At 56.5% G+C, this 11,285-nt stretch overlaps 1 protein-coding gene across 1 annotated transcript; it reads left to right on the top strand.

Annotated features, from left to right (window-relative positions):
* Positions 1-910: 910 nt before the first annotated feature.
* Positions 911-11,189, top strand: ACRALDRAFT_1053174 (uncharacterized protein; the record flags this gene model as incomplete). The annotated part of the gene is made up of 9 exons (XM_071015766.1): positions 911-1,441; positions 1,516-1,643; positions 1,714-1,996; positions 2,064-3,142; positions 3,218-6,179; positions 6,298-9,596; positions 9,633-9,774; positions 9,843-10,819; positions 10,900-11,189. 9 exons carry the CDS (start codon positions 911-913, stop codon positions 11,012-11,014), a joined length of 9,516 nt encoding a protein of 3,171 aa, XP_070870835.1. The 3' UTR covers positions 11,015-11,189.
* Between the last annotated feature and the right edge of the window lie 96 nt (positions 11,190-11,285).

Below are 11,285 nucleotides of genomic sequence, written 5' to 3' on the forward strand. Positions count from 1 at the left end.
TGCTGCTAGGAAAACCAAGAGACGACGCCCATTCGCATATAGCACGTTAAAAAACCCTAAAATTTCTAACGGACCGCCGATGCTGCGTTCCTGTCCTTAAGGGTTAAGTGTGATTGGTTGCAGTTAGACCGCGCCGCACGCGTGCGGCGTAGCCCCAGCCCCTTTCCCCGGGGACATATTTCAGGGCCGACAAAGCGTCAACCCGGGAATCCGGGATCAAACCCCGCTATATAGGGACAGGTTCCTCTAATGGCCTGCTATTCGAGATCCTGGTTATCTAGATTCAATCTTATTTTCTCGCCAACAAGCCAGCGGATATGTTTAGTCCATAGTCGGCCACGGGTTATATTGTTACACAATGTGCTACATAGCGACATGGCCCCCTATTATGCTCCTTCGCGGCACAGGACTAACCACCATAGTTGCGGCACAGCTTGTCTGGATGTATGCACCGAGCCTTTAAGATAGCTTTGAACGTCGGTCACTGGTGGCGAGGCATAAGCTATGAACCGAAACCATCCGTTCTCGAGATGGTCCGCGTAGCAGTAAGCAACGACACCCATAGACTCGTGCTCGCAATATCCTCTTTGGGCTACTAATGAGCGGTCCGAAACCCGGGCCCTATGTTAGTGTCACGAGGTTTTTTGCTCCAGAACGAGCACACTTAGGGTCCAACGTCCAAAGATGCATGGATAAAACCAAGCTTGGTGGTGTATAGCAAGAGATCCAGGTAAGCGGCAGGTAATAAGCTAGGCGAGGGGAGTAATAGTATCTAGCAATCGTTGTATTGTTTTTTGCTTATATATCCCTCCGCAGTGCGCACCCAGAACTGTCTCTCGATCAGATCTCACTCAAGGACGACTGACTACCTTATATATACGACTAAACCCTTGATAGTTTCCCAGTCATAATGTCTTCCCCAACCCCTATCGCCGTTATTGGCATGAGCTGTCGCCTGCCCGGTGGCGCTAACAGCCCAGAGGAGCTCTGGGATATGTTGTCTAAAGGCCGAAGCGCCTGGGGCCCAGTGCCCCCCGACCGCTGGAACGCTGATGCCTTCTATCACCCCGACACCCGAGCAAAGGAGTCTCTTGTCTTCCGCTCCGGATTCTTCCTCGACCAGGACATTGCGGCCTTTGATGCACGGTTCTGGTCCATTCCTCCTCGGGAGGCTAACGGCATGGATCCCCAACAGCGCCTTCTCCTGGAGTCTACGTACGAAGCCCTTGAGAACGCGGGCATACCCCTGAATAGCCTGAAAGGGTCCAAGACAGCCGTGTATGTCGCCGAGTTTCCTCGCGACTATGATAGGATGGCCTATAAGGATCTTCCCCAGCTTCACCGTCTGCACGTCACCGGAAAGGGGGACGCTATTCTCTCTAACAGGATCTCTTATCTTTTGGACCTCAAAGGTCCCTCTTTGACGATAGACACTGGCTGTGTACGTACCGAGAAGATTCTGTGACATCCAGGTCGTGGCAGTTAAGGTTGGCTGACGATAGAATGGACAAACAGTCGGGCAGTCTGGTCGCTCTGCACCAAGCATGCCAGAGCATTCGTACCGGCGAGTCGGACTTGGCCATCGTCGGAGGCTCACAGCTGATACTGCACCCTGACCAAACTCTTAGCATGAACCAAATTGGGTAAGCACATGCAGTTCCTCGCAGTTTTGAGATATGTTTTTACTCGAAACCCTTCTCTAACTTGACATAGAATGATGAATCCCGACGGAAAGTGCTATGTCTTCGATGACCGGGGCGATGGATACGCCCGTGGTGAGGGCACTGCTGCCGTCGTGCTGAAGCGACTGGATGAAGCTATTAAGGATAACGACCCTATCCAGGCAGTCATTGTCCACTCCGGGGTCAACCAAGACGGCAAAACGCAGGGCATCCAGCTTCCGAATGCCGACGCCCAAGCGGCCCTGGCTAAGTCCGTCTACGAAGAGGCAGGGCTTGATCCGGCAAAGACCGTCTATGTCGAAGCCCATGGAACGGTGAGTGCACGAACTCTCGAGATCAATCTCACGAATACTAAATTAACTCCATGTCCGTTTATTTTAGGGCACACAAGTGGGCGATGCGGCAGAAATGTCGTCCATTTACCAAGTCTTCTGCCACGGCAAAGAACGAGAGAGGGATATTCTCGTTGGTTCCGTCAAAGCGAACATTGGCCATCTCGAATCGACCAGCGGTCTTGCCGGACTCTTGAAGGCCATCCTCACGCTCAAGAACGGCCAAGTCCCTGGGGTTTTGGACCTCCAAACACCGAAGCCGGCTTTGGAACTGGGCCACCGACCGATCAAGGTGCCCCTGGAGACAACTGATCTGGTTCCCCACGACCACCATGGCCCTGTACGAGTATCTGTCAATGGATTCGGATACGGCGGGACCAACGCCCATCTCATCCTAGAGGCGGCACCAGAGCCTAATATCACTATTAATCAGGCCGTTAATGGACATTATGGAATCACAAACGGACATCCCGAACCCAAACCGGTCCAGAATGGTGCCGGCAAAGTCTCTGGCGGCCCGAGTCCTGAGGCCACTCAACCTAGATTATTCGTCCTATCGGCCGCCTCGGGGGAGTCCCTTCGCAAGGGAGCTGAGAATCTGAAGGCTTGGGTTACCGCAGTGCAGCCGGATACCACTCAGATCCGCGACTTGTCTTTCACTCTCCTCTCTCGTCGTACCCACCATACCCACCGAGCTGTTATTGTTGCATCAGATGCGGCGGAGCTTATTGAGAAACTTGGCCGTGTCGACGTCACGAGGAGCAGGGAGCCCTCCAACGTCCAGGTGACCTTTGTTTTCACCGGCCAGGGCGCTCAATGGTACGCCATGGGCCGCGAGCTGCTCACAGCATCGGCCAAGTTTCGAGATTCTATTATCAAGTCGACCGAGTTCCTCAAGGCCTGGGGCTCGGAGTGGAATCTCCTCGGCGAGCTGTCCCGGGACGAGGCAGGCTCCAAGTTGAGCGTCAGCGAACTCGCGCAGCCTGCGACCACAGCACTCCAGATTGCACTTGTTGATATGCTCTTTGACGCTGGCATTAGGCCGCAGGCAGTTTGCGGGCACAGCTCTGGAGAGATTGGGGCTGGATACGCATCCGGAGCTTTGACACATGAGGCTGCACTCAAGATGTGAGTGAAACAATTGAACCCCTTTTCCCAGACGTCACATCACTCTTTGAAAGAGATGCTGATAGCAGCTTCCAGATCTTATCTCCGAGGTATCTGCTCCTCTCTGGCTAAGAAGACCAATGCATGCCCTGGTGCTATGCTTGCTGTTGGCCTGGGTGAAGACAAAGTCGCGCCTCACGTCGAGCGCGTGAAGAGTGGCCGCCTGACCGTGGCGTGCATCAACAGCCCTGAGAGCACTACCATCTCAGGCGATGAAGCCGCCATCGATGAGCTTCGCGACACTCTCGAGAGCTTGTCCATCTTCAACCGCAAGCTGCAGGTCGACACGGCGTACCATTCGCACCATATGATGACAGTGGCCGACGATTACATGTTGTCGCTCAAAGACATCGAGCATTCGGTTCCTCGGCCCGATACTACCTTCTTTTCCACCGTATCCGGCGAAGCGAAATTGTCTGAGTTCGGCCCTTCTTATTGGACGCAGAACGCGGTATCTCCCGTCCAGTTCGAGAGGGCCTTGGCAGCGGTCGCGACTGCCATGAGGTCTGAGAATTCCTCAGCCGCCAAGGTCTTCGTCGAGATCGGCCCTCACTCTGCACTCCTGGGCCCGGCGAGGCAGATCTTCAATAACCTTCAGGGCTCTTTCTCCTACACGTACACCTCAGTGCTAGTCAGGAAGAAGAATGCGCTCCAGACCACGCTCGAGTCGGTTGGGGAACTTCATAAGCTCGGCTACGCTTTTGATCCGGCTTCGGTCTTGTCTCCGACAGCCAGCCCGTCGGTTCACCCCAAGCCCCGTGTTCTCCAGGATCTGCCAAAATACCCCTGGGACCACAGCACTACCTACTGGCATGAGTCTCGTCTCAGCAAGTCCCACCGGCTGCGCCAGTTCCCTTACCATGACCTTATCGGCTTACTCGACGTGGTCGGGGACGCCCAGAGCCCGAGATGGCGGTACCATGTCGGCATAGATCCCTTGCCCTGGCTGCAGGACCACGTTGTGGACGGATTCGTCATTCTCCCCGGAAGCAGCTACCTCTGCATGGCCATCGAGGCCATGACCCAGTTTGTCCAGATGCAGGGAAAGAGCTCGGCTGCCATCAAACGCTTCCTCCTCCGCAACATCACCTTCTCCAAATCTCTCGTCATTCCTGGGGCTAGGTCTGACGGCGACAGCCAGGATGTTGAGTTGCAGGTGTCTCTCGTCTCTGATACTGCCTCGGGGGGTAACAGCAACGCACCTTGGAGAAACTTCCGCATCACCTCCTATAATGCCACCGAGGGCAGTTGGCTCGAACATTGCACTGGCGCCATTGGCGTCGAGCTGGAGCCGACTGGTGGCGGCGAGTTCGACGCTGACAGAGAACATGAGGCAACCAAGACCAAACTCCTGGGCTTTCTGAACGACACAAAGGCGCTCTCGACAACCGAGCTTGATATAGAGGAAGTCTACGAGGACCTCGCTGCTTCGGGCAACGTGTTTGGCCCGACATTCCGCGCCGTCACGGCCATGCATCTTGGCCCCCGCAGCGCCCATGCAATGGTCACCATCCCCGACGTCGCTCGCTCGATGCCGGCCAACTTTATGCGTCCTCACACCATCCATCCCGCGACTATGGATGCGATCAACCACGTGGCAGCTGTCTTATTCAAGAAGCGGTGCAGGAACTCGCCAGTCATGCCGACGTTCATCGGGGAGCTCTCCATCTCCACAAACATCTCGAGTCAAACCGGAGACAGTCTCCTGGTCGCCGCGTCCATGAAACCCCAAGGCAACCAACTGGTGTCTGGCGACACCTTCGTGTACCAGGGCTCGGGGGAAAGCATCCAACCCGTTATTTCCGTGCACAGGTGGGAGCTGATGGCCATCGGCGAGGCCCAAGGAGAGGACGCACTGCTTCCGTATCAGCGCCGCATGACCTACCGAATGGAGTGGCAACCAGATGTCAACCATTTGAGTGACAAGACGTTCCATGGGCTTATGGAGGACGCCGAGCTCTTTGCCGTTGGCTACAGAGACGGCGTTAGCGCATCGGAGGCCATCCAGTTAAACGACAAGGCCGCCGTGATCCTCCTGCGCGACACCCTGCGCCAGATAGAAGGCCGGGAACCCAGCGCTCCCCACTTCGAGCGGCTCCTCGACTGGATGCGCCGTTTCTGCACCGAGGATAACATCAAGAGCATCCTGGGCGGCGAGCTTGATGCTGACCAAGAACAAGCCCTCCTGAAACAGTCATCCTCCACGACCGGTGCTCAGGGGGAGATGTTGGACCGCGTTGGAACGAACCTTCTAGATATCCTGACTGGCAAGGTCGAGGCCCTGTCTGTCATGCTTCAAGACAACTTGCTGACCCGGATCTACACCGAGGCGCTCGTCAAGTCCAGCTACTTGCAGATGGCCGAATACGCCAAGATGCTCGCTTTCAGGCAGCCACGGATGAACATCCTCGAGATCGGGGCTGGAACCGGCGCGGCCACCGCGTCGTTGCTGCAAGCTTTGGACAACCCCGTGGACGGTCTCCTGCTCGACAGGTACTGTTACACGGATATCTCCATGGCCTTCGTCGAAAAAGCACGCGAGCGGTTCCGCCGTTGGGAAGACCGCATGGACTTTAAAACATTGGACATCTCGAAAGATCCCCTGGAACAGCCTGGATTTGCAGGCCTTGAGGGTAAGTTTGACCTCATCGTTGCCTCCAACGTCATCCACGCCACTCCTTCGCTGGATGCTAGTCTGGCGAATGCCCGCAAGCTGTTGAAGCCCGGCGGCCGCCTTATCCTCATCGAGGTCACGCGTCTCACCACCACAATCAACACCATTTTCGGGACCCTGCCGGGTTGGTGGATGTCTGAAGACGGCCGCGAGGACTCGCCGCTCCTTCCAGTTTCTGGCTGGGACGAATGTCTCCGCCGCCAAGGCTTTGGCGGTGTCGAGATAGCTACCCCTGACCATCAGGGCGACACTGCCCTAACTACTATGATTGTCGCGAGGGCTGAAGATCGTCATATCAACGGAGCCAGCGGTCACCAGGTTCAAGTAAGCATCTTCTTTCCTTTTATTATAGCCTAGGAGGCTAAGCCCCTGTGAACCACTAACTGATATTTCAAAGATTGTTTGCGGCAAGCAAAACCCCATAGCCATTGCTCTCTCCAAGCAACTTCATCAGGCCTTGGCTGGGGTCAATATCCAAGCGCAAGCCTCGAATTTCGAGACGCTAAAGATTGGGAATGGCGCCAAGTATGTCTTGCTTGACGTCGCCGAAGACGCCCTCCTGAAGGAACCCTCCTCGGCCGAGTTCAAGACCCTCCAGAGGCTTGTCACCCAGGAGGCCAGCGTTTTCTGGGTCAGCTTCCGAGAGAATGACACAGCCGATATGCAGGCACTGCAAGCCATGGTCCACGGTTTCTCCAGGACCGCCCGTCGCGAGAACGATTCGATCAACCTTGTTAACCTGGATATTCGTGAGGCATTGTCCGCTACCGACACGAACCTAGAGCCCCTTTCCAAGGTTGTCGCCGACTTAGTAAACGGCAACTTCTGGGGTCCCGAGGATGAGAACGAACTGGCTATATCCCACGGCCAGGTTCTCATCCCTCGCATCCGGTCAGACGTTAGGTTCAACGAATGGGTTGACAGCAGACGAACCGACGGGACGACAAGCCTGCAGCCGTACCGCAGTCCTGACCGGCCCCTGAAGCTCGAAGCCGAGACACCGGGTCTGCTTAACAGCCTGCGCTTCGTCGACGACCCGGTGCCCAAGACAGCGCTCGGCCCAGACGAAATCCAGGTCGAGGCTCGGGCCTACGGCATTAACTTCAAGGACGTGTTCGTGGCCATGGGTCAGATGGCCCCCGACGTCGTCATGGCCGGCGAGGCTGTCGGTGTTGTCACAGCCGTCGGCGACAACATGCACAAGCTGTATAAGGTGGGCGATCGTGTCGCTTGTATGCATGCTGAACCATTCGCCAGCCACCCCAGAGTCAACGGCTACCACGCTCACGTCCTACCCCAGGGCATGAGCTGGTCTGACGGCGCCTCCGTCATCGGCATCTTCTACACCACCTGGTGGTGTCTCGACCAGGTTGCGAAACTCCGCAAGGGGCAGAGCATCCTCATCCACGCGGGCTCAGGAGGTGTTGGCCAGGCGGCCATCATGCTCGCCCAGCACGTCGGAGCCGAAATCTTCGTGACGGTTGGGAGCCAGCACAAAAAAGACTTGGTCATAAGCGCCTACGGCGTTCCCGAATCGCATATCTTCTCGACACGGTCCACTACCTTCAAGGACGGCGTGCTGCGGCTGACGGGCGGCAGGGGCGTGGACGTTGTTCTCAACTCGCTCTCCGGCGAGCTGCTCGATGCTAGTTGGGAGAGCGTTGCAGCTTTCGGGACGTTCGTGGAGATTGGAAAAGCCGATATGTACAAGCGCAAGACCATCAGCATGTCGCCCTTTGACAAGTGCGTGTCGTTCGTCCCCGTGGACTTGGCGCTGATGACCAAGGCCAAGGTCGAGATGACGCACGACGGCCTTCGCGAGGTCTTTTCCTGGTTCGAAAAGGGAATCTTCCGGCCTGTCACACCAGTCCAGACTTTCCCAATGGGCGACATCTCGGATGCGTTCCGTCTCATCGCACAGCGGAGACACGTCGGCAAGCTAGTCGTCGTCGCAGACGAGAGCACGATGGTCAAGGCAACGCCTCCCCCGGCGAAGCAGCTGTCTCTCGAGGGCCAGGGTACCTATGTTGTCGTCGGTGGTCTGGGCGACCTCGGGAAGAGGATTGGCCGACTGCTCGTATCGCGAGGAGCCACGCATATTGTCACCCTGTCTCGAAGCATCCCCGGGGACGATATCCTCCAGCCCTGGCTTGAGGAGATTAAGGGGCTAGGCGGCTCTGTCCACATGATCCAGTGCGATGTCACCGATAAGGAGAGCACTAAGAGGGCTGCCGTGGAGTGCGCATCTGCTGGCCTACCCCCGGTCAGGGGTGTCGTGTATGGAGGTATGGTTCTCAGCGACCACGCCCTGGAAAACATGACACTTGATCAATATAACACGGCTGTCAAGCCAAAGGTCCATGGCACCCTCAACGTACACGACGCGTTCACTTCGCCTGACCTGAACTTTTTCATCCTCCTGTCCTCCACTGCCGGAATCTTGGGAATTGCAGGTCAGGCCAACTACTCGGCCGGAAACACATTCCAGGATGCCTTTGCCCTCGCTCATAACGCCAAAGACGGCAACAGGACACGCTACGTCTCATTGGATCTTGGAGCCATCGAGGGCACCGGGGCCATCGACCGACTTTCGGCTAAGAGCAAAGACGTGTGGCGCCGAAGCACTATTGTTATGAGCTTCGAGGAGCTTTATATTGCTCTCGAGTACGCTATAAGCCCCAGGGCCGCCGAGGACGGCTTCACGCACTCGATCCTGGGCTTCGACCGTGAGTCCATTGCCTCCGTTTCACTTGACACGTACACCTTTAGCAACCCCGTGTTCTCTCTCCTCCCAACCTCAGCCGTGAGATACGGCGAAGAGGAAGAGGTCAAGGAGTCCGAGAGCGGCCAGAACCAGGTCGACCCGACGAAGCTGCTGCGCGAGGCCAAGACCATCGAAGAGGCCGAAGCTGTGATTCTTAACGCGACGGCATCCAAGTTTAGTATTTTCCTGGATAGCGACATCCCCACCGACATCCCCGTTGCCCATCTGGCACTTGACTCGCTGGTCTCCATCGAGTTGAAGAACTGGATGGTTCGAACCTTCCAGGCGCCCCTTCAAGCCTCTGAACTTGCTGGCGCTCTTAGCATCCGGGCTCTCGCCAAACTGCTAGCCTCGCGTTCGCGGTGCATCAGCGACGAGATTCGCGGTCGACCCGCCGAAGAATCTATCCCTGAAGATGGAGAGGTGGCTCCTCAAGTCGACCAGGCCGATACGGATGTCGCACTTGCTTCTCACGGATGGGAATGCTGCAAGAACTCCAGAATCCTCCCTCGCTACCCTCTCGTCGGCCTCGATGAGGCCCTGGATTACTTCATGGACAACACCGGGCACTTCTGCACTCCGCAGGAGCTCGAAGTGCTGGCCGATGCCGTGGACGAGCTTCGGCAGCCCGATGGTCCAGCGCGGAAGGCCTATGCCCACCTGTTCAAGCTTTACAATGACAGCTCCATGGACAGTTGGATGTACGATCTGATTTCCGACTCGGTCTACCTCAAGCGCCCGCACCCCGTCGCTCCATTCTCCAACGTGATGGGCACGCACTTTGAGAGCCCTATCCCGCACACCCAGATTGAGCGGGCGGCAGTCGTCACCCTGGCCGCCTTCGACTTCCAGAAAAAGCTTGTCGCCAACGAGGTTGAGCCCTACTGGTACTTTGGCATGTCGTCTTGCACGTGGCAGTGGCGCTGGCTCTTCAACGCCTGCCGCGAGCCCGGCGTCGACGGCGACAAGATGAGGATGTACGACGGCCAGGACTATATCATTGTTCTGCGGAGAGGCCACGTCTTCAAGGTCTCGCTCAAGGAAGCTACGTATGAGAGCTTGAAAGCGACATTCGCCGCCATTATTCGCGCAGTGGAGGATGAGGGTTACTGGACTGGGATCTTGACGACTGACTGGAGGCCTTCTTGGGCCAAGGTAAGAAACCGTGGACTGACCCTATGACTGTTGGTGATATCTGTTCAGGTCGCTAATATACATTATAGTACCGTGCCAGGGCTATGGAAATCTCTCCCAGCAACGTCGAGTACTTCAAGGCCATCGACGAGGCAACCTTCATAGTGTGCCTGGACGAAGGGAGCCCCAAGACCAACGAGGAGCACGTCCGGACGGCGTACCTCAGCGACGGCTTCAACCGGTGGATGGACAAGTGCACTCAGTTTATGATCGCCGAGAATGGCAAGTCTAGCTTCATCATGGAGCACGGGGCCATCGATGGCATCACGGCCAGCCGGGCCTGCGACTTTATCCACGAGGCTATCCAGAACCACCAGCCCGAGTCGACGAGGACCAATGGAGGCACGGTGGGATTGATGGTGGCTCACGAGCAGGCCGCCCCCGACGTCCAACTGCAAGAGTTCCACTTCCAATCCGACCCCGGGCTGGACGAGCACATCATCAAGCTGCGAAAGCAGTACATCGAGTCCGCGTCGAGTATCGGCTACAAGAACCACAAGATCACGGCTTTCGGCACCGACCACCTCATGTCCTGCGCCGTGCCCGTCAAAACCGCCCTCGACGCCACGGTCCAGCTCGCCATCCGCCTTCACTACGGCTACAACACGCCCTGCTGGGAAGGCGTATCCATGGCGCACTACCACAAGGGCCGGCCCGAGGTGATGCAAGTGGCCACTTCAGACGTGACCGCATTCTGCGACCTGGCCCTCGACGAGTCCGTGCCCCTGGCGGAGAAGCGCGCGGCGCTCTTTCGTCTGGGTCGTTCCATGAGCGGCAACATGCAGAAGACGCTGACGGGCCAGACGCACCTGCGCCTGCTGGACCTGCTCAAGGTGTGCTGGCCTACAGATGCGCCCACGGCGAAGCTATTCCAAGGGGACATCTTCTGGCGGAATCCGTTTGTGATTGCGAATCATGCGCCGTCGGGGAATAAGGTTCAGGACTCTGTGTATGGCGTACAGGAGCCGAATTCGATTTGGACCATGATCACGCCGGGGAATGACAGGTATGTTGTCCGCTGACACTTCTCCCCTGATTTGGATCTTCGTTGTGGGAGTAATTTCCGAATGCTGACGTTGAAAATAGCATCCGGGTTGCTGTCGCGGGTGCAGCCGGGGAGAAGACAGAGGCGTTCGCGGCCCGTCTTGACGATGCAGCAGAGATTGTTAAGAAGATTGCTGAGAGCGAGTGGACAAAATAAAAAACGAGGTACATGTTGAGTCTTCAAAGGCGGCTATTCAAATTTCACCGTCAATGGTCAGGGGCCCGACGAAGAGAGAACACCGTGTATATAAAATAGGGGTAAGGTTATTCTCACTGGGCAGTACTGACAACGCCTGACGCCAGCCGCACTCCTTCCTTAGGTACCTAGATACTTATTTAAGCGTATTGAATTGAATGTATATATACTAAGTAGATATCTCGTAATATATAAAAGTATCTCGGTATAAGCAGGCAGAATAGCTAGGCGG

The sequence above is a fragment of the Sodiomyces alcalophilus genome (genome assembly GCF_042370955.1).
Source record: "Sodiomyces alcalophilus JCM 7366 unplaced genomic scaffold ACRALscaffold_11, whole genome shotgun sequence".
Classification (NCBI taxonomy): domain Eukaryota; kingdom Fungi; phylum Ascomycota; class Sordariomycetes; order Glomerellales; family Plectosphaerellaceae; genus Sodiomyces; species Sodiomyces alcalophilus.